The 26507-nt window shown below is 42.2% G+C and overlaps 2 protein-coding genes and 1 long non-coding RNA gene across 11 annotated transcripts in view; 1 reads left to right on the forward strand and 2 right to left on the reverse strand.

Annotated features, from left to right (window-relative positions):
* LOC123287570 (uncharacterized) overlaps nt 1-10900 on the reverse strand; it is a 37317-nt gene extending 26417 nt beyond the window's left edge. The window contains exons 1-2 of one of the 2 annotated variants that reach the window (XR_011505542.1): nt 10762-10900; nt 8905-10241 (exon numbers count right to left, since the gene is read on the reverse strand). This is a non-coding gene — a long non-coding RNA (uncharacterized lncRNA). Of the gene's footprint in view, nt 1-8904; nt 10242-10761 lie in introns of those variants that run through there. The other variant, XR_011505541.1, reaches the window with a different exon arrangement.
* LOC106836370 (saoe class I histocompatibility antigen, A alpha chain-like) overlaps nt 1-26507 on the reverse strand; it is a 299619-nt gene that overhangs the window by 186007 nt on the left and 87105 nt on the right. The gene's annotated exons all lie outside the window — the stretch shown is intronic.
* Nucleotides 1047-17253, forward strand: LOC106831887 (saoe class I histocompatibility antigen, A alpha chain-like). Of its 5 annotated transcripts, none has more exons than XM_044775012.2 (8): nt 1047-1201; nt 12441-12737; nt 14656-14931; nt 15576-15845; nt 15969-16089; nt 16525-16557; nt 16708-16755; nt 16921-17253. In XM_044775012.2, exons 2-7 carry the CDS (start codon nt 12521-12523, stop codon nt 16712-16714), a joined length of 924 nt encoding a protein of 307 aa, XP_044630947.2. In that variant the 5' UTR covers nt 1047-1201; nt 12441-12520; the 3' UTR covers nt 16715-16755; nt 16921-17253. The 5 variants fall into 5 exon arrangements, with proteins under 5 accessions (XP_044630947.2, XP_044630939.2, XP_044630944.2 ...); XM_044775004.2 differs by lacking the exon at nt 1047-1201 and adding an exon at nt 5601-6056; XM_044775009.2 differs by lacking the exon at nt 1047-1201 and adding an exon at nt 8974-9107.

Consider the following 26507-nt stretch of genomic DNA (forward strand, 5'->3'; position numbering starts at 1 on the left):
CACACAACTAGTAAGAAGCTAAGCTGAGATTTGGACCGAGAAAGTCTGATACCAAAGCTGGAGACTTTATTCACACTTCTAGAAAAGGAAAGCAAATATGGAGTCTAATTAGGGAAGAATGCATGATTTAGTTTGTGCATAAAGCATTAACAGTGGATGTGGGGAATCAGCGAAGACTGATGTATATATTGTTAAGTACATGTGTGTGCTTAACAAGCACGGGGGGGGTACACAAGACTGTAGCTACCTGTCCTCACTAGAAAGTGTGTGTGTGTGTGTGCACTGATGTAAAGGAAAGCTGTTTAAGAATGTCAGAACCATGCTCCTAGACATCTTCACTCAGACTGGGCTTCCAGGAGCAGCTGGTGAGCAAAGGGTGAGGAGAATCAGCCTCTTTAGCTGCAGACAGAAGCCATGAAATAGCCAAAAAGCAGAGGTTTTTGTCACAGATGAAACTGAACTTGCAAGGCAAAAAAGAGAGACCAGGGTAAGAGAGGAAAACCAGGTGCAAGGTTGTCATGCAAAGCAGGTCCCTTTGGCATCACCTCCTGTTGTTCATCAGGACTTAGATGAAAACCACAATGTCGTATACTGTGAGTTAAGGAACAGACTTTTGGGGGAACTTTCAATTCAGTGTCAGAAAGTAAAGAGAAGGCATGAGTCTTATTCTTTCTATTATTCCGTAAAGGAGCAAACCAGGAACCCAAATGGACATGCACGATGGGGGTACATGGCAGTGGAGGGATCCTGCCACGTTACTGTTCTCTATTGTAAGGCAAGCATGAGAGCAGCCTTATGGATGCGGAGACACACAATGATTAGCATTGTGGGTTAGAGTGTCAGCTGTTCACAGGATGTGGCAAGCAGACTTCTACAGTGACCCCTAAAGACACTCCTCCACTGGTATTCACACCATTGTGAAATCCCCTCCCCTTGAGTGTGGGCTGGATCTGGTGACTTGCTTCTAACCTGTAGAATATGGCAAAGGTGAAAAGATATCACTTCCGCTAGTAAGTTATAAAAGTCTGTGACTTTCATCTTGCAAGGAGACTCTCTACTGTCTTTGATGAAGCAAGCTACCATGTTTGAGAGGCCCAAGTGGTAAAGAACTGAGAGTGGTCTCCCCTGTCCAACAGCCAATGAGGATTTGAAGCCCCTCAGTCCAACAACCCTCGAGGAGCTGAATCCTGCCAACAAGTGTGTAAGTAAGCTAGAAAGTAAGTCCTTTCCTAGCTGAGTCTTCAGTTGGAATTCCACTGTAGCCAACACCTTGGTTGTAGCCTTATGAGAGACCCTGAAGCAGACAACCCAACTATGCTGTCCCTGGATTGCTGACCCGCAGAAACTGTGAGGTGATAAATGTGTGTTGTTTTAAGCCTCTTATTTTGGGGTAATTTGTTATGCAGTAATAGACAATATAGAAGAGATGTTTGAGAATGCCAGCTGCCCAATCAATGGAGACCTGGAGGTGCATGGCTAATTGCAGTCCCCTTTGTAAGTATTAAAAGCACCACAGATCACATTGGAAGGTGACTTTTTGCAGCCCTACTCACTGGGAGAAGAAGGAACCCCGGGTTCTAATTAGCTCACTATTCAGGCTATCCAGAGGAAGCTCCCAGTGTCATTTTCAGCCAATTCTGCTCCTTGCATCACAAAGATAATAGAATAACACTAGAGTGAGTTAACGGGATTAGGACAGTGGGTTACAGACCTACTTATGTAGGGATGTGTTTTACTAGCCACTTGAACCTCACTGTGAATAGAAAGAGTTGTTAAAGGCACTAAATGAGCTTAGACAGAGAAAGGAGACTCAAATAAAGAAAATGTCAGTAATCTTAACTAAGAAACATTTTTGTGATCACAAAGGGGAGGAAACAGGAAGGTGTAGTAGACTGTGGTGGAAATGAACACTGGTTTCTAACCAAATAAAGTGGAACAGGAAAATAAAAGAAGAATAAAAGAGAGCAAACCAATAAATTAAAAGAGACTTAAGAGACATAACAGCCAAAAGCAATGAGTACATCTCTTTTGATCCTGGTTTAAACACCTTGATTATTAAGAAAAGTATATAAGATGATCAGGGAAATGTGAACACACACTGGATATTTAATGATATTGTAAATTATCATTTTTAGAAATGATATTGTAAGTTATGAAATTTATAAAATTATATCTTTTAGATATGATATTGTAAGTTATGAAATTTATAAAATTATATCTTTTAGGGATACATTAAAAACATTTACAGGTGAAATGATGTATCTGTAATTTTGTTCAAAATATCCAGTATGCACTGAGAATGAGGAACTATTTGGAGGTATAAATAGTGCAAGGTTAGCTATGAGTTGATGATTGTTGAAGCTGATGCATGGGTGATGCATGGGTGATGCACACATGATGGTTCATTATACATTTTCTCTACTTGTGTATGTACTTAAAATTTCCATAATAATTTTTTTTTCAGAAGAAAAAGCTGAAACATAATATCCTTGAAAGTTGCACCCCTTCTTCCTGGGGCAAGGACCGTGAGGAAATGTCTGAGAGGACCATTCCTGAGTAGAGTTGGGTAAACCTCTGTGGGGGCCCCAGATTTATGGTCTGCACACCTGATTGAACACAGTTTCACTTCTCTGGTGCCCTGATAACATTTTCACATCTGTGTGCTGAGAAGAGTGTCCTTCTTGGAGAAAGGTCCAGTCATATGGGAGGAGAAGGGGGATACATACAAGGAGAAGATCTCCTGATAGCATCTGAGAAAGAAAGTCAGGTACTAAATAGCAAGTTCTGTCCTCAGCCTTGGCTTCTTGATTAGTGCTCCAGGCCTCTGCTGGGTCTGCAGCCTTCCCTGCCCCTATGGATATTACGTTCTAACTCTAATAGTTTTTTTCTAGATGATAGAGGGAGCTGGTAGACACATGAAGCCTCACAATGAATAGAGGCAGTTGTTAAAGGCAATAGTTGAACATATGTATATGTAAATGTGTGTATATCTATAGCTATAGCTGTACCTATATACTATATTCCCCCCGGCCCCCCCAAAAAAATCCCACAGCCATCAACAAACTCTTCTCTTGGGAGCTGATTATAACAATGAATCATAGTTTGGACTGAAGGTAGTTTCCTAAGATTTAAAACTCCCCTTGAAAATCTACTCATATGATGACAGAAGCAGCTTGATTGTAGAGAGAATAAATTCTGGTCTAATTGTAACTAATATGAACTTCCCCTAAAAATCCAAGATACAATTATATTCGCAGTTCCTTTATTTTTCGAGCGATTCATTCTGGTCCTTCTTGAAGTTTCATCCAAAATAGTCAAAGGGTATGCTGAGAGCTACCTCCAGTCCTAAGAAGGGGAAAGAACCTCTTGTCTTTCACTATTGTAGGTGTTGCTGTTGAAAACTGGCCCCACAGAATTCATGAAGATGATTTTCACTGCCTTAGTTATCTAAACAGGCCTCAATGATCCAGATCCTGTCCAGGCTGCCGTAATTCACTAAGGGAGGGGTAATTAATGAAGATGGGTGATGGGGTCATTTTACTATCCTAATTTTTATGTTTGAAATTTTACATAGTAGTAATTTATGTAATAGAAAGTTAACAACCAAAAATAAGAAGTAAGATGATGGTGAAGTAATTTATAATACATGCGTAAGAAACACTCTGGCTCCTTGGAGAAATGGTTGATTCTAGGACTGGGGCATATTGTGGTGTCAGAAAGTGCTAAGTAAAAGGATAAGGAAAGGTCAAAGGGACACAGGAGCCAGCTTGAAAGCATCTAGTAGCTAAATGTGGAACGATTTGAGCAACATCATAAATAATGATAGAATTGGATTAAAACCAATTGAATAAAATAAATATCCATGAGTCCATTCCAATAAAAATAAATACTTTAATAAGCAAATAAATGTGGGGGTGGGGGCCAGGGAGACAGCTCTTTTTTACAGAATTCATTAGAGAAAGCTAACATTGTGGCTAACCTGAACTCATAATATGGGTTGGGGCAAACAACAAAACATCAGACCAGCCAGAAATTTGAAAGGGGCATCACAGGTGTGAGGCAGGCAAAGAGGACCTTGGTAATATCCCATTTAACCTTGATGGCTTAGAAGGCCTTGTGCATGCCCAAGGCTAGGCCTGTTTAGGAAAGACTGGAGAGGGCCAATAGGAGTCTACTTGTGATCCCCGCTAGCTGAACAGAAGGTCTTATAAAGGCAGAGAGTAAAGCAAGGTCCACCTTGTAAACTCTTAACTTCGAAAGCATTTCCCAAACCATGCACAGATCCAAAGACAAAAAGTGGACGCCTTACTGGATCAAGGTGTTTGAGCATACTCTGATGAATCATTAAGCTACGCCCATCCAGGGATGACCCGTAGGAAATCAGACTTAAAAATAAAGGAGAATTTAAAAAACTGAGCAGTGATATCTGAAGCCTCATGCTGCAAGGGAAAGAGACTCCACAGAATAAGTACACGCAAATCACTACACAAACAAAATAAAACAAATGAGCAAAAACAACCACCACCCACCCCCAGGAGAGAGGAATTGAAATACAATATATTGTTTCAAATGTCCAATTTTCAATAAAAGTTACAAATATTCAAAGAAACAGGAAAATTTGTCCCATTCACAGGGGGAAAACAGTCAATAGAAACTGTCTCTGAGAGGGCCCTTTAACAGGGCTCTGAGATGTAAGACTTAGCAGACAAAGACCACAAGGCAGCTATTATAAATATGCTCAAAGAACTAAAGAAAACCATGTTTAAAGAATTAAAGAAATGATGACAACAATGACTCAATAAATAGAGATTACCAATAAAGAGATAGAAATTATAAAAAGGAAAAAGACCAAGTGGATATTCTGGAGTTGGAAATTAGAAAGAGTTGAAATAAAAAGCTCATTAGGGGTACGATACCAAAGACACAGTCCATGAAAGTAATAATTGACAAACTGAAATTCATTTAAGTTAAAAACTGCTCTGTGAAAGATAATATCAAGATAATTAGAAGATGACCCACAGACTGGGACAAAATATTTGCAAAAGACATCTGATAAAGCTATCCAAAATATACAAAGAACGCTTAAAACTCAACAATAAGGAAACAAACAACCCAAACCAAAAATGGACCAAAGACCTTAACTGAAACTTCACCAAAGAAGACACACAGGTAGCAAACAACCATATGGAAAGATATTCTACAACATATCATCAGGAAAGTGCAAATTATAACAGCGAGTTACCATTACACAGCTACTAGAATGGCCAGAATCCAGAAGAGAAGCCGTGAATAAGTTGTGTGGTAAGATACCTTTGCGTTAAGCTGCCAAGTTTGTGATAGTATTGTTACAGAGCAAAAGAAAACAAAGATCAATATACAAGAATCAACTGTATTTCTGTACACCAGCAAGGAGCAATCCAAAATAAACTTAGAAACACAGTTCCATTAACAATAGCATCAAAAAGAATAAAATATTTAGGAATAAATTTAACAAATAAGAGTATAACATACTCTGAAATGATAAAATGTTGCTGAAAGAAATTAAAGGAGATCTAAATAAATGGAGAGATATATCATATCCATGGAGCAGAAGATAATGTTGTTGAGATGCCAATATTCTCCAAATTGAGCTACAGATTCAATGCAATCCCTATAAAAGCACAGCTAATTTCTTTGCAGAAATTGATAAGCTGATGCTAAAATTCATATGGAAACATTAAGAGAGCCAGAGTAGCCAAAATAATCATGAACTGAAGAACCAAGTCAGGACGCTCATACTTCCTGATTTCAAAACTTACAACGCTACGATTATCAAAACTGTGCTCTGACAGGGACTAGTGGTTGTTAAACCCTCAACCTCAACTGGTTGCTTTATGCTGAAGACCAGCCCACAGGAAGGAGGGTTCCTCCCACTCTCCTGGCTTCAACTGCAAGTTGCAAGTTGTGTTGTACTGGGTCCCCCTGAATGGCCTTACACCTGATAATAAGAATTGCAGTGATGAGTGCTCTTCTCCTCCTCCTGCTGTTCCAGGGAGCCCCCGAGGCCGCCCTTGCCAGTGAGTGTGGCCCTTCGGGTGGGGTGGGGCGGAGGTGTGATGATCTAGGGGGAGCAGAGTCAGGGAGATGAGAGAGACAGAAGGTGGGAGAAGTGCTGGCTTCTGGTCCCTGCTGCCCTCCTACCTTAATCTTTGTCACCTGGGAAACCTCATTTTTACTTTCTGGGCCTCAATTTTCTAATAGTGTGGGGACAATGCTCTTTTTCTCCCCGAGTATCTATAGATGAGGTAGAATAATATGTGTGAGGTCACATGGCACCTGGTAATACTCTTGTACTTATTAATGTCTTTCCTTAAAAAACAGTTTGGACAATGAAATTTTTATTTTGCTGAAGGACGTTTGCCTTGGTGGTCAGACAGGTTTTCCCCCTTCCCCGCCAACAACATGCACACACACTAAATAGCAGACACTAAGTAGCAGACACAGAAGCAGGAGCCAGATCTCTGGATATTAAGCCCAGGTTTCTTTCTGTGAAAATCTCATTCTTTCTAAATGACCTTTTCTCTATATATGTGAGTTTGGGCAGGTAAAACCCTGAGAATAGCATCTGACATGTAGCGAGAATTCAATAATTGCAAGCCTTCTAAATGATCCAAGATCAGAGGTTAAGATGAAGTCTGGTCTTCTCACAGGTTGTTCCTTTAAGCTGGAAGTCTTCACATAGTCGCCCTCTAGCACTAATTTGCCTGCTCATTCTAAACATCCCAGCTCAAGTTTTTCTCTTCAAGAAGCTCCCCTGCCACCCCAAACCGCCTCAGCCTCTGTCTGAACAGGGACCACTCCCTCAGCCCCTGTGACTTTCTTCAGAGCACTGACCCCTTGCTTGTCTGTCTCTCAGCAAGCACCCCGGCAAGACTTTGAGAGTCTTGAGGCAAGAAGGGACCATTTTCCAGGCCGGAGTCTTGCATAAACTAGGTCCTCCATAAATGAAAATATGGTTGCTCCTCAAAGGAGGAGTTCTGCATCTGTGATCATGAGTCTCTAGAGAGGGTTCTGCTTGGTTTACCTTTCCTTCCACTTTTTTCCTCTCTGGTTTCTCCACAGAGCAGGACAAAATGAGCCAGCATGGCTGACTCCTGTCAGAGAGTGCTTTCAACCACCCAGATGTGAGCAAAAGAGAAGCCAGGAAGACACAGAAAGGAGAAGTGTGTCTTTGGTTTCTTTTTCTTTCTCTTGGCTCCACTTCCTCCCCCCAAGCTGCACTATCCTCCCTGATCCCCAACAACCTACTGTGGGGGTCTCCTTGAACCCCAAAACTGAGGAGATGAGCTTTTCCCCCGCATCCCTGGCTTTGCAGACATGCCCCAGGGAAAATTCTCAGGTCCACACCCAGCAGAGGGACTGCCCATCCTTACACTGGGGCCCCTATTTTAAGGATGCTGTAGCCCCATTTTAAGGATCTTCCATTGTGAAAGGCTGCCTGAGAGAAGGAGGGGCAACAGCTTTTCACACTGGGACTACTGTCTAACTGTTTGTTGGCCCTAGCTTTGCTCCAGGTCACTTAACAACTGAGGGGTGAATATTTCTTCCCCTGGACTTGCAGCCAGTCATCACGAAGTAAACAGCAAAAGAGTTCCATCCAGCAGGAAGCCACTGAGGAAGGATGTGTGTGTCGATGTGTGTGTTAGTGTGTGGGCTTAGGGATCTGGGTTTTTCTTAGGCCTCCTGAGGCAACCAGATCAGACACACATAAGTGGTCAAACTCCATAATAATTAAATGTATGCATTTAATTAAACTTACTTTTGTAGAAAAAATTTAAATAATCGATTAGGAACAGTTAATGTGAAAATGTTGGGTTGGGCATTTTCCCTGGTCTATATCCATGTCTGTCTGTCTGTCTATCTATCTATCTATCTCAAGATGCTTTCAGTGACTTTCCGTGCTCACCACCCTTGGAAGTCAATTTACTGTCCAGACCCTGCCGCCCCTCTCCCCCCACCACTGAAACCAGCTCTAACCGCCCTCACTTCCCCCAGATGTAGGCAGGGTAACTGCCCCTGGCAGGTTCCTCACTCTGGGTTTTGGTGTTAATGAGCCTGCAAAATTTCTCCTTTTAATTGGACGCAATTTTCCCCCCAGGTTTATTATGATATAATTGGCATATAACATTATATTAGTTTGAGTTGTACAACATAATGATTTGACGTATGTATATATTTTCAAACGATTACCAATGTTACCGATTAATTGGAGATTGTAAATGAAGGGCAATACATTCCATAAAACTTGGAATTGGAGGGGAAAAAAATTACCCCAAATCAGAACATCAAAATAGAACTTTATTGGGGCTGGCCCCGTGGCGAAATGGTTAACTTTGTGCACTCCGCTTTGGAGCCCGGGTTTTGCTGGTTCGGATCCTGGGCACAGACATGGCACCGCTCATTAGGCCACACTGAGGCGGTGCCCCACATGCCGCAACTAGAAGCACCCACAACTAAAATATACAACTATGTACTGGGGGGATTTGGGGAGAGGAAGCAGAAAAAAAAAAAAAAAGACTGGCAACAGTTGTTAGCTCAGGTGCCTGTCTTAAAAAAAGAAAAAAGAACGTTATTTTTATCTATTTCTTGCCATTTCCGCCCCCCAAACTTGTAATGCTTTGCTGTTTTTAACATGACTGCCAGTTCAGTTTCGATTATACGTTTACTACTTTCTCCCCACTTAGCATACACATGGCTATGTTTTCCAAGTTGCTAATCACTCTTTGAGCTGCTCCGTAGTTTTTCAGGTAATGCTTAACATTATTTGCATTCGGATAAGGAAGAAATTGAGAGACCGGCCCAGGGGCATGAGCCCAATGCGGGGTTGGTCTGTCTGGACCAGCCCTGGGCTGCTGGCTGACTTACCGTGCTGCCAGCCACGTGGGATACCGGGAATTTTCTGTTCACCTGTGACTTTTCATGTTTGGAAACCAGCTCCAACAGGACTTCTCTGTGGACAGCATTTATGGAGTGCTTATCCGGCCAGATCTTCCTCTGATTTCCTGCTCCGACCTTTCCTGCTCAGCCTCAGCAGTTTCTATTCTTCTGAGGATCCTCCCGCAGCTTCGGTAATGAGTGGGAGTGAGACAGTCTCCCGTGGTGTACGCCTTGAGTCAGTTGTGCCCAGGGAGTATTAAGGCCAATGCTAACAGCTGGGGTGATGCTGTGGACTCTTGCCCTCTTGCCCTGGTTCCTGAGCTTCCTGCAGGTGACGGGAACCCTTGAGTGGGGAACTAGAGTGTGTATGTGTGTGGGGGGTGGGTTGGTGCTGGGAAGAGTTGCAGGGGAAACCCAGGCGGAGAGAGAAAGACTCCAAACTGAAGCTTCAGGGCATCTGGAAGCTCAGGGGTGACTTTCTAAAATCTTGATGCAGGCAGGCACTGGCTCAGCATTGGGCAGACCCTGGCAAAGTAGGGCGTGTGGTGTAAACAAGAAGGCTGGGTGGGGTGGTGGTTAACTTCATGCTCTCTGATTTGGTGGCCCAGTGTTCCCCGGCTCTGATCCTGGGTGCCGACCTAGCACCGCTGTCAAACCACACTGAGGCAGCATCCCACATAGAAGAACCAGAAGGACCTACAGCTAGGATATACAGCTAGGCACTGGGGCTTTGGGGAGAGAAAAAAAAGAGGAAGATTGGCAACAGATTAGCTCAGGGCCAAAAAGCATAAAAAAACCCAAAAGGAAGCTGGCTGATCTCTGAGCCAGGCCGGCAGCTGTGAATTCAATACCCTTGCTGTGCTCAAAATAGATGTTCTGCTCTTTAAAAGCCAGTTAGAAAACAGAAGCTTGTTGAATATTCAGAAGGCTAAGCCACAGCCAGAAGCAGGAGTTTGGGCCCGATGGTGTCCAACGTAAAATCATCCTTCCTTAGAGTTTAAAGTGAATGTTTCTTTATTTCCTTATAACATATATAGATGTTCTACTGTACCAATACATTATGCAACTTAAAAAATATGTACAAAACCAGAAATTCAAAAACATGGAATAAAATAATTTAAGCAAGTATTTTTTGTTTATTAGAAATACAAAGAATATTTTTGCCCTTACAAAATCGTTAATTACAATATTTTCAATTGAGAGCAATGTAACCGATTAAGCTTAATCATCTCTGAAAATTATGTTCTAACAATTTGTGCTACAGCCATTTGAGCATCTAGTTCTAAGGCGAGTTCATTTTGGTCCTTGGTTAATGATGGTTAGAGCTGAAAGAGAGAACACATGCACACACATTTTACATTCAAATGGAAGAAGTGAGTTATTGATGTACTCATTAAAATATGACTCGTCCAGGAAAATCCCATCACTAAATTATGTGAAGCTTTCCCCCTGCATCCCTCCACCTACTATATTTCTATTTTCCCTTATGCAAACTAGTGAGAAACCATTGTCCCCAGCTTTGGGGCTCCCAGCGTGGTTGGGCAGCAGCTGTTGTGGCACTTTGGAATCTAGAGGTGCACCAGGTGGAGGCCAGGGTCATAACTTAATTGCTGAGTGAAATGTTTTCTCACCAGCAGGGAACAGCTTGATAGAAAATGAAACAAATTCATGATCATCATATCTGGCAGCTCGAGTGGTTTGTGGAGTTTACCTCAAGAAGTGGGGAATGAATTACACTACCTCATCTGGTTGATAAAAGAATTAAAATAAAACAAGGGAACAAAAGCATAGACCTCAGAGCAACACATTGATAATTTTAGGAAATGGATTTTTTTCTGTGCAAACCTGACTGGTGTGGTGAAGGTGGTTAATGGGACTACAGTGCGAATGTTTCGACATGTCCACTCTCTGGGTGCCAGGAAGGACTTCTTGACTTGACTCAGCAGAGGCTTCTCCTTGGAGTCCAGAGCTGGCTGTGGTCAGTCAGTTCACAGGAAGAGGGACTTGTTCATCAAAGGAGGAGTCCATGCCAAGGGGCAGAAGTGGAGAGGTTCTTCTTAAAAAAGAAAAACAATACTGTTAAAAGCACATAATATTAATAAGTAATTTACGAAAGAATAAATTCAATTGGCCAATAAACATGAACTTGTGTTCACCCTCTCCAATTGTAACAGAAATAAATTAAAACTATATGTACATATTTCAACCTTTCCTGTTGTGGGTGTAAACGGATGACCTTTTTGTGGAGCAACTTCATAATATTTGATACTCAAAATATTCGTAACCTTTGATTCAGCTTTTCCACTTATATTAGGAATTCATAGAAACACTCCCTTTAGTGTGCAAGGAAAATAAGTACTACTTACCACCACTGAAAATATAGATGGCTACATTTTTTCCAGTTGCTAATGACCCTTTTAACTGCTGTGTGGTTTTTCACATATAGAGTGACCTTATTTGCATTTGGGTAAGAAATAAATTGAGATATCCGCCCAGGGTCGCGAGCCCAGTAAGGGGGAGGGTCTGTCTGGACCACCCCGGGGCTGCTGGCTCACTTGAAGTGGTGTTGGCTATGTGGGATAGAGGGCATTTGCTGTTCACTGGTTACTTTTCATCTTCTCTGGAAACTAGCTCCAATGGATTTCTCTGGAGAGCATTTATGCAGTGCTTATCTCTGGCCAGATCTTCCTGTGATTTTCCTTTCCCACTCGCAGAGGAAGTGACTGCCTCAGAAAACAGAGGGTGTGGAAGGGTTGGAATTTCTTTTCTCTGAGGCCAGTGGGCGTTCTACAGTGACACCAAAGATGAAGGGGATATTGACAGGAGAGCGAGAGAGTAGTTGGGAGTTGAGATGCTACAGCATCATAGTTGGGTACCTGGAGGAGGGTCCTATTTCCAGGCAATTCATACTTCAGTCCAAGCTATGAGAATATTTCTAAAACTCCTCCACTTCTCTGGATCCCTCCACTTCTTCAAATCCTATTCAAGGACAATTTTTCATGGAAACTTCTCTTATAAAGGTGTTGTATTAACATTTCTTTTTTGTTTGTCTGAATTCTCTCAGTGCATACTTGGTGTGGGATTAGAATTAGTTTATGAAAGGGGTTGTTGTGTAATCGCTTTCCCATTTTTTATGTTGTGTGTCCTGTCTCTCCTATTACACACATACACAGACACACACACACTCACACACATGGACATACACACTCGTTCCCCACACAATGGGAAGTGGGTCCTCACTCATAAATACTGGAGCTGCAGGGGCTGGCCCCATGGCCGAGTGGTTGGGTTCGCGTGCTCCGCTGTGGCACAGGTTTCGCAGGTTCGGATCCTGGGCGCGGACATGGCACGACTCATCAGGCCATGCTGAGGCGGCATCCCACATGGCACAACTAGAAGGACCCACAACAAAGAATATACAACTATCTACCGGGGGGCTTTGGAGAGAAAAAGGAAAAAAATAAAATCTTAAAAAAAAAAATACTGGAGCTGCTCTGATCCACAGTCTCTGGTTCCTACCTCAGGATCACACTCTCTGCAGTATTTCTACTCGGCTGTGTCTGAGCCAGGTCCAGGAGTCCCTGCATTTACTGCCTTTGGCTTCATGGATGACCAACCCTTCATCCACTATGACAGTGAGGAGATGAAGGCAAAGTCTTGCGTTCAGTGGTTGATGGAGGAGCCAAGTTACTTTGATGACGAGACCAATATCTTCACAAGTCGGATGAAGATTTTCCAGTTAAATTTGAGGAATGTGCAGCGATACTACAATCAAACTGTGGAGCATCGTCTAAACAAAGGACACCCACAGAAGCAAGCAGGTGGGTGCCTGTGAGACAGCAGGGGGAAGCAGTGCTCACCACCTCACCCTAATCCCCAGGGGCGGGAGACCCTCTTGACAGCTGTTCCCACAGGGTCAGGTGGGGCAGGTGAGTGTGCACAAGCTATCACTTGAAAGTGAGGCCCACTCTAGTGATAAGGGGGCAGGGTCTGTTTGACATGAACGAATTACTTAATTCAACAGTCTCACTGGGTCATGGATACATGCTTTGCACATATCTTTCCAACATAGTAAGTGGGGAACCAGAAAAGTATAACCTGGTATTTGTCCTCTAAGCGCTTACAATTAATGCATGGAGGAACCCATACCTCTGGGAACAGCTTATTGACCCTTGATGCATACCAAGTGATTTCAGAGATCAGAACCTCCTTAAATGTCAAGTGAGAAACAGAGAAAATAGTTTACCAAAGTTCATAGGTGAGACCCTCCAGTAGATAGGGAGAGTTTCATGAATGAGGTAGAACTCTGTATAGAACCTGATGGATATGTATTACTTGGGTCAATGAGGAAAATAAAAGATGTTTCCAGTAGGAAATTAGGGTGCAGTGTGGGGTGAGATTTGACACAGTGGGTTCAGGGGATAAATAGTAGTTTGATAATTTTTAGTAAATGTCTCCCATCTGCTTGGCACTATTGAAACAAGTTTGTGAAAGGTCTTGAATGCCAAATCAAGGCATAAATCAGTGAGGGTTATAAAACTGAATAGTGATGCTGCTCAGCTTTTATCAGTTGGTCTTTTTAGGAACATGAATTCAGCAAAGGTTTTCTAGATCAACATGTTACAGGTGTCACCATAGTCCCCACCTTCAAAGGACTCACAGCGTAAGAAGAGAGAAATGATACACAATAAAGTTTGGTAGAGTATGTAAGTGTTGGACTAGAAGCTTGACATGTTAGACTATGGGAGCCCAGAGGAGGATGTGGTTAATCCAGGCTAGGGCTATCTCAGTGTTATTTGTATCTGATTCTGAAATTTATGCAAGAAATTTTTCAGCAAAAGTGTGTTCCTTCTTAATATTAAGTTATTTGCATTCTCTAGTACCTCAATGTAGTAGTTTGTTCCAGGTTACATGCCAAAATACCACCTACTGCATGACTTAGCAACAGAAATTTATTTTCTGACGGTTCTAGAGGCTGGAAAGTCCAAGATCAAGGTCTGGCAGGGTTTGCTTTTTGGTGAGGGCTCCCTCCCAATCTTGCCAATGGCTACTTTCTTGCTTTCTTTGGTGTGTTCATACGGAGAGAGTGAGAGATCTCCATCTCTTCTTTCTTAAAAGGGCACCAATCCTATTGGATTAGGACCCCACCGTCATAACTTCATTTAACCTTAGTTACCTCCTAAAATCTCCAAATATGTTATATTGAGGGTCAGGGCTTTGACATATGAATTTTGGGGGGACATAATTCAGTCCATAACACTCAAGGAAAACTATACTGAGCACATTGTGGCCTCTTATGTTAATGCTGTGCATACTGTAATTCGGTTTTCTGGAACTTGCACTTAGAATCTGAGAGTGTTAGCACAGAAGGAGACCTGTGGGGTCATAGTCTAACTTTACATTACACAATACAAACATAGAACTGTGGAGGTTGAATGACTTGTCCAAATGACACAGTCATGGCAAAGTCCAAGTCTGTAACTCCTCATCCAATGCTTTTTCAATATATTCTGGGACCAAGCATAGACCACTCCCCGCTGCAGAGCTGACAGCAAGTAAAGGAAGATTAGAATCAGAGGACCAAACTAGCTTGTCTAGAACATGAACGCCATCTAAGAAGAATGTCACCAAGAGATAAGGTGGAGTGAAGTGGGGTGGCGGAGCAGGGACCATTGAAGGGGAGGCCTTGGGGGCACACTTTGCCCTTAATGACATAGCTTGGTCTTGGGTGGTGGGCAGGCCCCCACGTCCTCCAGTTCACCTATGGCTGTGAGCTCCGGGAGGACGGCAGCACCACTTGGCACTGGCAGTATGGCTACAATGGTGACGACTACCTGAGGTTGGATATGGACCCTCTGCAATACACGGCAGTCTCACTCATTGCCCAGTACACCAAGCAGAAATGGGAGGCCAGTGGGAACTTCATCGAGAGAGACAAGATCTATTTGGAGAAGGAGTGCATCCTGTGGCTGCGGAGATACTTGGAGTTTGGAGGGGAGAGCTTGAACCGCACTGGTAATGACTTCCCACAGCCCACCCACTCAGCTCTTCCTCCATCCCCAGCTTGAGCCAGTTCTCTCTCCAGAGTGTGGGTTGGGGTCTTTCCAAGAGCTGATCCAGCATAGGGGTACAGGTTATCTAGTGTGGGATGGGAGGGGCCCATGTGTTGAAGATGGCTCCCTCACAAGCATGAGCTGTGGATTTTGGAAGCCTCCCGTATTCAGTCTTCTGGGCAGTGTCACCTGACCCACTCATTCTTCTTAGGCTCACTCTGTGGTAAAACTACTCTCAGGAGAGCACAGGGTTAGTTCCTAGGTTCTTGGAGATTTTTCTCACTTCTGGTCTGTTCCCACTAGAGATACAGCAGCTGTGAGTGCCTAGGAACATTTGTCTTTAAACATTGAGTAATAGGCTTGATAAGAGGGTGGGGAATCTTTGAAGAGGCTTTTACCCTGGAGAGGGACATTGGACTGCGTTCCCTCCCCCTTTTCTTGGACCTTGCTTAGCTTAGTGCTGGTTCTCTCTACCCCCTGATTGAAGACACTCCTTGCCTTGCCCTGGTTGGCAGCCAAGCCATCAGGAGTTATGGCATCTTGGTCTTTGGAGTAGATGTTACTCAACAAGCCCTTGCCTGAGCCTCTCTTCTTTGTCTACCACAGAACCTCCCAGAACACACGTGACGCACCACCCCATCTCTCACCGTGAGGTGACCCTGAGGTGCTGGGCCCTGGGCTTCTACCCTGCAGAGATCACTCTGACCTGGCAGCATGATGGAGAGATCCGGGACACAGAGTTTGTGGCCACTAGGCCCGCAGGGGACGGGACCTTCCAGAAGTGGGCAGCTGTGGTGGTGCCTTCTGGAGAGGAGCAGAGATACACGTGCCATGTGCAGCACGAGGGGCTGCCTGAGCCCGTCATCCTGAGATGGGGTAAGGAGGGAGCCATGGGCTCAGAGCCTCTTCTCAGAGAATTCAGGACCCCTTCTGGAGACCTACAGCAGGGTCAGGGCTAAGGTCTGGGGTCAGAGTCCTCACCTTGCTTTCCTTTCCCAGAGTCCCCTCCTCAGGCCACCATTCCCATTGCGGGAATCTTTGTTGTCCTGGTTTTCCTTGGAGTTGTGGTCTGTGGAGCTGCAGTGGTTAGATCTGTGAACTGGAGAAAGGGAACGCTCAGGTAAGGAAGGGGTGGGGTCTGAGGCTTTTTGTCCCACTGGGGGCTTTCAAGCCCATGTAGAAGTTTGCCCTGCCTAGTTAATGGCAAGTACCACCGACACACACGTGCTTGCCAGACTGGGGTCATTTGCTAACACTTACTCTTTAGTAAAACACATGTGAAAATGAAGACAAATTTATCAACTTGATGAATCTGGTGATGGGGACCTGATTCTCAGCCGCTGAAGGTCAGTGAAGGTCACTCCTAGGGACAGATTTCTAGGTGGGTAGTTGGTGCAGTCCTCCCACATATCCTCTCTTCATGTTTCCTGATCCTGCCATGGGTCTTCAGTCACAGTTCTGGAGACTTCCCTGTGGTCCAGGCCTAGGGGATTCCTTTAGGATCTGATGACCCAGTCTTCTCCTTGGCCTCTTATGGGACATTTTCTTCCCACAGGCGGAGAATAAGGATGCTACGCTTAGGCTACATGTAAGTTTGGGTGGGAGAAGGTGATCCCTGAGACCCTTGGGATATTGTACTTAGGAGCCCATGGGGGAAGCTCATCCACCCCATAATTTCCCCTTTAGCCATATCTCCTCCTGTGGGCTCTGACCAGTTCCTGTTTTTGCTCTACCCCAGGCAGTGACAGTGGCCAGGGCTCTGATGTGCCTCTCAAGGATCCTAAAGGTGAGACCCTGGAGGGCCTGACATGGGAAGGGGGTTGGAGCAGAGGTAACATGACTGGGTTAGGGGGATTATTTGGGTGATACATTTTGAGCACAGGGTGAACTGTTCAGAATGCACCATTTACAGTGACTGATCCAAATTTTTCGTTGTTATTTTCTTCCACAGTGTGAGGCAGTGACCTTTTGGGGGACTGAGTGATACAAGATTGTTCATGCCTTGCCTCTCATTGTGACTTGAAAACCCTAACTTCTCTTTATGCAACTAGGATCTGAATGCATCTGAGCTCCTCTCATTACAATGTGAGGAGGTGGGGAAACTGGATCATATGGGGAGACTATGGCCGCCTGTGTGCACTGACCTGTGTTTTCTTCCCTTATTGACTTCCACCCTAAGAGCCTGTACCTTCTTCCCATGTTAGGGGAATTCCGTACTTAGTCTTTTTTTTCAAGAGTTATTGAGATATAATTGACATATAACATTGTGTAATTTTAAATTGTATGATGTGTTTATTTGTCATTTTCTTTATTCAGTTCCTCCCTACTACTAAAGCAGTGCTTAGAGGGAAATTTGTAGCTGTAAATACTCCACTGAAAAAGAAACATCTCAAATCAATTACCTAACATTCCACCTTATGTCACTGGAAAAAGAGGAGCAAATTAAACCAAAAGCAAGCAGAGGACAGAAAAATTAAAAATTAGAGGGGAAATTAATGAAATAGAGAAAAATATATAAAAAGTGACTAAATCGAATTTGGTCCTTTGAAAGATCAACATAACTGACAAATCTTCAACTAGACTTACTAAAAAAAGGAAAAATACATAGAAAACTCAAATTATTAGTACCAGCAATAAAAGAGGAGACATTATAACTGATCATATAGAAATAAAGAGAATTATAAAAGAATATTATAAACAATTATATGTCAAGAAATAAAATAACTTAGATAAAATAAACAAATTCATAGACAGATACAAACTACTAAAGCTAATTCAAGAAGAAATAGACAACCTGAATGTACCTTTAACAAGTTAAAAGATTGAATCAGTTACCAAAAACTACCCACATAAAAAAAGCCCAGGCTCAAATGGCTTCACTGGTGAATTCTACCCAATATTTACAGAAAAAGTAGTAACCTTTCTTTGCAAACTCTTCCAAAAAGAGAAGAGAAAGGGACATTACCCAACTCATTCTGTGAGGGCCGTATTATTCAGATACCAAATTCAGACACAGATAGCACAAAAAAAGAAAATTACAGACAAATATCTCTTATGAATGTAGACACAAAAGTCCTCAACAAAATATGGCAAATCAAAGCCAGCGACATATAAAAAGCATTACACACTGTGACTAGTGGAATTTATTCCAGGGATGCAAGGTTGATTTATCATTCAAAAAAATCAATTAATGTAATACCCTAAGTTAATATAATAAAAAACAAAACCCATATGCTTATATAAATAGATGGAGAAAAAGCATTTGAGAAAATATGACACCCTTGCATAACAAAAGCACTCAACAAACTTGTAATAGAAGAGAATTTCCTCAATATGATTAAGGGCATTTATGCAAACAGTACAGCTAACATTATACTTAATAGTGAAAGACTGGTTGCTTTCCTCCTAAATCAGCAGTGGGACAAAGATGTCCACTCTCACCACTTCTTTCAACATTGTGCTAGAGGTTCTAGCCAGAGCCATTGTGAAAGAAAAAGAGATAAAACTATGTAGACTAGAAAGGAAGAAGTAAAACTATCTCTATTCACAGATGACATAACCTTGTACATAAGAAATCCTAAGAAATCCACTAAAAAGTGGCAAGAAAAAATAAACAAGCTAAGAAAGGTTGCAGGATACAAGGCCAATATACAAAAATCAATTCTATTTCTATACATCAAACAAAAAATAATCCAAGAATGAAATTAAGAAAACAATTTTGTTTACAATAGCATCTAAAAGAAAACATTAGGAATGCATTTAATAAAAGAAGTGCAAAACTTATACTCTGAAAACTACAAAACATTGGTGAAAGAATATCTGCATAAATGGAAAAATGTTCATGGATCAGAAGGCTTAATATTGTTAAGATGGCAGTACTCCCCAAATTGATCTATAGGTTTAACACGCTCCCTATCACATACCTAACTGACTTCTAGGAGTTGACAGTCTGATTCTAAATTCAGATGGAAATTCAAGGGACCTACAATAGCCAATCTCATAAAAAAAGAACAAAGTATGAGGATTCACAATTTCCAATTTCAAAAATTTCTACAAACCATCAGTAACCAAGACAGTGTGGTACTGGCATATAAATAGACACAAAGATTGATGGAATAGAAGTAACATTTCATAAATAAAACCATGTGTCTGTGATTAACTGACTTTCAACAAAAGTGCCAAGATCATTCAATGGTGGAAAGAATAGCTTTTTAAACAAATGGTGCTGGGACAACTGGATAGCCATGTGTTAAATAATGAAGTTGGACACTTACTTTACACCATAAACAAACATTAAAATAAAATGGACCAAAGATCTAAACATAAGAGCTAAAACTGTAAAACTCTTAGAATAAAACATAGGGGAAAATCTTCATGACATTGGGTTTGGAATGATTTCTTTGATATGACACCAAAGGCAGAGGCAACAAAAGAAAAAATAGGCTAATGGGAGTTCATCAAAATTAAAACTTCTGTGTATCAAAGGCCTGTATCAACAGAGTAAAAAGGCAACCACAGAATGAAGGAAAATATTTGCCAATCACATATCTCATAAGGGATTAATACCCAGAATATAGAAAGAACTCCAACAACTTAACAAAAAGACAAACAATTCTATTTTAAAATGGGGAAAAGAATTAAATGGATATTTCTCCAAATAAGATATACAAATGGCCAATAGTACCTGAAAAGATACTCACCATCATTAATCATTAGGAAAAGGAATTTCAAAACCACAATGAGACACCACTTCACACCCATTAGGATGTGATTAGGACATATACATGTATGTCTGGTGGTTTCTAGGGTCTGAAGAAGGGGTGAATTGGGAACTAGTGTTCATTGGGAATATAGTTTCAGTATAGGATGATGAAAAAGTTCTGTTAAGGTGGTTCTATATCCAAATTTATCTTCAAATTCAATGCAATCTCTTTAAAAATCCCAGCTGGTGTCTTTGCAGAAACTGATGAGTTGAACTTAAAAGTTATATGAAGATTCAAAAGACTAGATAAAACATTCTTGAAAAAGGAGAACCAAGTTTGAGGACTCACACTCCCAGTTTCAAAATTTACTACAAAACTACAGCAATCAAGACAGTGTGATACTGACATAAGGATAGACATAGATCAATGGAATAGAATTGAGAGGTCAGAAATCAAGCCTCACATTTATGGTTAATTGAATTCAGCAAGAGTGCTGAGACAACTCAATGAGGAAAGGCTAACCTGCTGACATAATTGTGTATCCACATGCAAAAGAATGAAGGTGGACCCTGATCTCCCTACCTGAAATAATATGCAAAAATTATTTCAAGGTGGATCAAAGACCTAAATGTAAATGCCAAAGCTATAAAATTCTTTATAGGCAGAAAATATATGCATAAATCTTCATGATCTTGCATTAAATAGTTGTTTCTCAAATGACACTCAAACACAAGTAATGAAAGACTATTGTTAAATTGGACTTCATAAATTTAAAAACTTTTGTGTTTCAGAGGCTACCATTAAAAATGTAAAAAATACAGCCCCCAGACTGGGAGAATATATTTGCAAACCTTATATTTAAAGAACTAGTATCTAGAACATAAAAAGAACTGTTACAACTCTATAATAACAAAAAATAGCCTAATTAAAAAATGAGTAAACATTTTAATAGACATTTATCCATGGAAGATACATGAATGGCCAACAAGCTCCTGAAAAGATGCTTCACATTATTATTCATTAGGGAAATGCAAATCAAACTACAATGAAATACCACTTCGTACTCCCTAGGATGACTAGACCAAAAAAAGATACTAATAAGTGCTAGTGAGGATGTGGAGAAATTGGAACCCTTGTACTCTGTGGTGGTAATGTAAGATGGGTCTGCCACTTCATAAAACAATCTGGCTATTCCTAAAAGTTTGAACATAGTGTGAACTATATGACCGAGCAATTCCATTCCTAGGTACACACCCAAGAGAAGTGAAAACATATGTCCACATAAGAACTTGTATATGACATGCATAGCAGCATTATTCATTGCAGCCAAAAAGTAGTAAAAACTTCTATGTCTATCAATTGATGAAAACATAAATAAAATGTGGTATATACATGCAATGGAATATTATTTGGTGACAAAAAGGAATGAAGTACTGATGCATGCTACAACACAGATAAGGTTGTAACACATTATGCTGTGTGAAAGAAATCAAGGTTCCAGTCCAAGATGGTGACATAGGAGGCTCCCAAACTCACCTCCTCCCATGGACACACTGAATCTACTGCTACACATGGAATTTAATTCCCTCTGAAAGAAATCCAGAAACTAGTTAAGTGACTCCTACACATAAGGCAAACCAAAAATACCCACATAAAAAAGGGTAGGAAAGGCTAAGTTACAGTCTCACCGTAAACCCCACTCCCAGCAAGGCAACATAGAATCAGGAGCGGACACACAACTCCCAGCTTCTTCCTGAGGAGGGAAGGGTTTGGGCCCAACATCTTGATACCGAGACTGATATCAGTTTCCCTACATTAAATCCAGCAGATATGGGGTTAAAACAAAAACACTCTTTCCTCGCTTACTCCCTGGCTTTCTGGCTCCAGAATCCACTATCCTCCAGGGAGACAGACATCGCCAAGCACAAGCACTTGCATTTACTATCTCCTCCTTGCCAAGGAGATCCAGGCTGGTGGGAAAGGTGCTGACCAGCAAGCTCACAGGCTCTCTCCTCTCTGTAAGTGTCTCAAGGCTAAAGACAGGCTGGTGGGAAAGCTCCGACCAGCAAGGCCATATGCTCCCCCTCCCCTACCTAAAACCTCAAATAAAAACCCTTCCTTTGAGCTTTTCGGGGAGTTTGGGATTTCAGCATTAGCTGCCCTCTCTCCTTGCTCGGCACTGTGCAATAATAAAATTCCTACTTTCTTCCACTACCCCCAGTGTCAGAGATTGGTTTGCTGTGCAACGAGTGAGTGAACTCACTTCAGGTTTGATATCAATCTAACACTCCAACTTTTAAGACTTTAACCTAAAGGATGGCTCCCAAGAAACCTAACTCTGGAAACCAATGGAGCTTGCATTCAGAAGACCCACCAGACCACAGAAAATAAAGAAACAATTCTTAATGGGATGACAAGGCTTGCCTTGACTATTCCCCCAGGACTCAGCACAGAGGGAGAGGACAGAAAAGCCCATCTCCCAATCTTCTCTGAAAGATGCCAATTTGCATTATGCTAAGAGCTGCACCCTGAGGGTCAGGCTCCTACTTTAGCACCTGTCTAGCTGCCAACTGCCATCTTCTCTGGAGATCAGGGAGGCTGGCAGGAGCCATCTCCATGTTCTCCCTCTGCCCAGCTCCAAGTCAACAGTACTGTTGTCTCCCTGGAAAGAGGCTGTGCATATGTATGTCTGGACTCCAGCTTGTGCAGCTGCTGCCCAGGAGACACATCCCTTGTTTACCTGGCTCTGGTGGCCAGCAGGGCTTGAGTTCCAGGTACCATAACACTATAGCAAACAAAGAAACACTTTGTAACCAACTATCCCCCCATGACTCTCTGCAAAGGAAGAAGCCAGAAAGGCCCATCTCCCAGTCTTTCCATGAAAAAGGCCAATTTGCATACTTTAAAAACTACTGCTGGAGGGTCAGATTTCTAATTTAGCACACATAAAGCAACAAACCATGATCCTCCCTGGAGAATGGAGAGGTGGCAGGAGTCATCTCTGCATTCTCCCTCTGGCCCACTCTGGGTTGTCTGTGTCTCTCCTGGTATGGGCTTGTACATATGTCTGGCACCCCAGCTTTAGTGGCTGCCACCTAGGGGACAGTTTCCTTGGTCACCTGGCTTTTGTGGCCAGTGGAGCTTGTGTTTGTTGGTCCCACAGAACTGTAGCACTGAGCTAACTGCTGCCAATCCTCCTCTTTTTGCTGAGGAAGACTGGCCCTGAGCTAACATCCGTGCCCATCTTCCTCTACTTTATATGTGGGATGGCTACCACAGAATGGCTTGCCAAGCGGTGCCATGTCTGCACCCGGGATCCAAACCAGTGAACCCCGGGCTGCCAAAGCAGAATGTGTACACTTAACCACTGCGCCACCAGGCTGGCCCCCAAAGAAAGAGTTCTTAATCAGCTTTCCCCTACAGCTCAGCACAGAGGGAGCAGTCAGCAATGCCCAGTTCCCAGTCCCTGAAGGAGATCTACTTTCATACTTTAAAAGCTGCTGCCTGAGGGTCTGGCTTTCAATCAACTTGTATCTAGGTGCTAACTGAGATACTCCCCTTTGGTGGAGTCTCAGCACACCCTCAATTACTGGGAGCCACTAAGAACAAAGAAAGTACCTTGGACAATCACAAAAATTTGAGAGACAGCCAATAGCTAGGGCCAGGCTGAATGACAAGGTTCATCTCCTACCTAACACCACTAAAGACTGGAAGTGGTGGCTGTTTTATCTAAGCACAGAAAGTCAAGGAAATACAGAGAGTCAAGGAAAATGAAGCAATAGAATATTATCTTCCCAACAAAATAACAAGATAAAGCTCCAGAAACAGAACTTAATGAAATGGAGATAAGACATTTACTTGATAAAAAGTTCAAAATATTGGTGATAATGATGCTCACTGAGATTGGGAGAAGAATGCATGAACAAAGTGAGAATTTTAACAAAGAGATAGAAAATAGAAGAAGTACCAAACAAATCACAGAACTGGAGAATATAATAACCAAACTGAAAAATTCAATAGAAGGGTTCAACAGCAGATTAGGTCAAGTGGAAGAAAGGATCAGCAAACTCAAACATAGAGCAGTGGAACTCATACAGTCAGAGGAACATAAAGAAAAAAGGATGAGAAAGAGTGAAGTTGCTTAAAGGACTCATGCAACATCATCATGTGGACCAAGATTCTTATTATAGGGGTCCCAGAAGGAGAAAAGAGAGAGAAAGGGGCAGAAAGCTTACTTGAAGAAATAATGACTAAAAACTCCCTTAACCTGGGAAAGGAAGCAGATATCCAGATCCAGGAAGCTCAAAGAGTTCCAAAAAAGGAGAATCCAAAGAGACCCATACTGACACACAAGGTAATGAGGCTGTTAAAGACAAGGAGAGGATCTTAAAAAGCAGCAAAGCGAAAGCAACTTGTTACATACAAGGGCATGCCCCTAGGATCATCAGCAACTTTTCAGCAGCAACTTTTCAGGCCAGAAGGGAGTGGCATGATATATTCCAAGCCCTAAAAGAAAAAAGCTGCCATCCAAGAACACTCTACCTGGCAAAGTTGTGTTTCAGAATTGCAAGAGAAAGAAAAAGTTTTCCAGACAAGCAAAAGCTGAAGGAGTACAGCACCACTAGATCGATCTTAAAAGAAATGTTAAAGGAACTTCAAACTGAAACAAAAGATGCTAATTAGTAACAGGAAAACATATAAAAGTATAAATCTCACTGGTAAATGTAACTAAATAGTTAAATTCAGAATAATCTAATGTTGTAATGGTGGTAAGTAAATTACTTATAAATCTAATATAAAGGTTAAAAGACAAGAGTAGTAAAAATAACCGTAGCTATAATAATTGGTTAATGGATACACAAGGTAAAAAGATATAAATTGTGACATCAAAAGCATATAACGCGTGTGGCAGGAGAGTAACCATATAGTACGTCAGTATGTATTTGAGCTTAATCTATCAGCTTAAAAGAGACTGTTATAAATATAAGAGGATTTATATAAGCCTCATGGTAGACACAAAGTGTAATACACACACAAAATATAAACAGAAAAGAATCTAAGTATAATCTAAAAACACTGAACTCATAAAAAAAAAAGAACAAGATTGGTGGTTGCAGGAGGTGGGGCATAGAGGATGAGGCACATGGATGAAGATGGTCAAAAGGTACAAACTTCCGGTGATTAGATTAAATAAATCCTGGGGGTGTAATGTACATCATGGTGACTATAGTTAACAATACTGTATTGTATACTTGAAAGTTGCTAAGAGAGTAAATCTTAAAAGTTCTTATCACAAGGAAAAAAATTGTAACTATGTGAGGTGATGAATGTTATTAAACAAACTTTCATCATCATTTTGCAATATATACACATATCAAATCTTTATGTTGTACACCTGAATGTAATATGATGTTATACGTTAATTAGGCCTCAAAAGTACTATGCTATATGTCAATTAGGTATCAAAAAAAAAAAAAGACTCAGAGGCCTGTCACATTGGTAAAGTTCGAGGGATCCAGTGGTCTGGAGTATGATTGAACATCCTCTCAGAAGTAGAGGACAGGTTATTGCACTTTGTACCTCCTGCCACTAACAAAGGAGCCCCACATTTGGTAGCTCTCTTCAGGTTTTAGAGGCAGCATGTTCCATACTATGGCAATGTTGTTCTGATCTATATATCAGGTGACATGAAACGTTGCTGGTTTTAAGTGGAAGCCAGAACCATGTCCAGGCTATATCAAGTAGCTTTACTACTTAGGCCATCTGACCCAGAACATGTCGCAGTACTAGAGGTATTTGTGGTAGGAAAAGTTACCATGTGGAATTTGGTAGATCCCAATAGGAGGGTCTTCAATGAAGACCCCCAGGTCTCTGGAGCAATGAGCATGGCCGTCTGCTGTGGAGAGCTATGCACAATTCAACAAACAGCTCCTGGAATGTTGCTGGGCCCTGGGAGAGATGGAGAATCTGATCATGGGACATCAAAGGACCATATGGCCACATAAGCCTTTCTTGATCTGGGTACTCTCAGACCCTAGCAGCAATCCACTCGAAGATGGAAGGGATACATCCAGGATTGGAATAGCACTGCAAACTACAGCCCATGGGTCAAATCCAGCCCACCACCGCCTGTTTTTCGAATAAAGTTGTACAGATACATCAATTCATTTAGATGCCGCGTGAGGGGCTGCCCAAACCTGTCACCCTGAGATGGGTTAAGGAGGATGAAGAGGGGTGGAGCCTCTCCTTAGGGAAAGCAGGAGCCCTTCTGGATACTTTCAGCAGGGTCAGGACTCAGATCTGGGGATCAGAGTCCTTCACTTTTCCTTCCCTTCCCAGAGCCACCTTCTCAGCCCACCATCCCAATTGAGGGAGAATTTGCCCACCAGGTTCTCCTTGGAGGTTTCGTCATTGGAGTTGTGTTTTCTGGAGCTGTGGTGAGAGGGGGTTGTGTTCTGGAGGAAAAAGAACTCAGGTGGGGAAAAGGATCTGGGTTTCGTGATTCTGATCTAAGAGTGTCTCACCCCAAGGGGTTAAATTGCGAATTCTTTTCCTGTTACTTCTGGAGCCAGTGTGCAGACATCCTGCTGTGCATCAAAGCCTAGGAGGGACCGCTGGCTGTAGGAGGGCAGACTGAGAAGCTACAGCTAAGGTGGGAGGCTGATGACCTGCAGGACTCCCAGACCCCAATTCCCAGGCAGGCCAGTATATGTGGTTGCCTCCGGACTCCAGGGTATTGATCTAAGTTCCAATCCACTGCTCTGTAATGAGGGTTCCAGGAGCAGGGCCACATGAGGTCCAGAAGTACCAGAGTGTCTGGGGAGAAAAGTTCATT

This window comes from Equus asinus, chromosome 8 (genome assembly GCF_041296235.1).
Source record: "Equus asinus isolate D_3611 breed Donkey chromosome 8, EquAss-T2T_v2, whole genome shotgun sequence".
Taxonomy (NCBI): domain Eukaryota; kingdom Metazoa; phylum Chordata; class Mammalia; order Perissodactyla; family Equidae; genus Equus; species Equus asinus.

Coding starts and splice junctions, on each gene's coding strand:
- LOC106831887 (XM_070516752.1), top strand. CDS start 11,768: ATGCTACAGCATCATAGTTGGGTACCTGGAGGAGGGTCCTATTTCCAG. Junction 15,846..15,968: donor GCCCGTCATCCTGAGATGGG/GTAAGGAGGGAG, acceptor TTCCTTTCCCAG/AGTCCCCTCCTCAGGCCACC. Junction 16,090..16,524: donor TGGAGAAAGGGAACGCTCAG/GTAAGGAAGGGG, acceptor TTCTTCCCACAG/GCGGAGAATAAGGATGCTAC.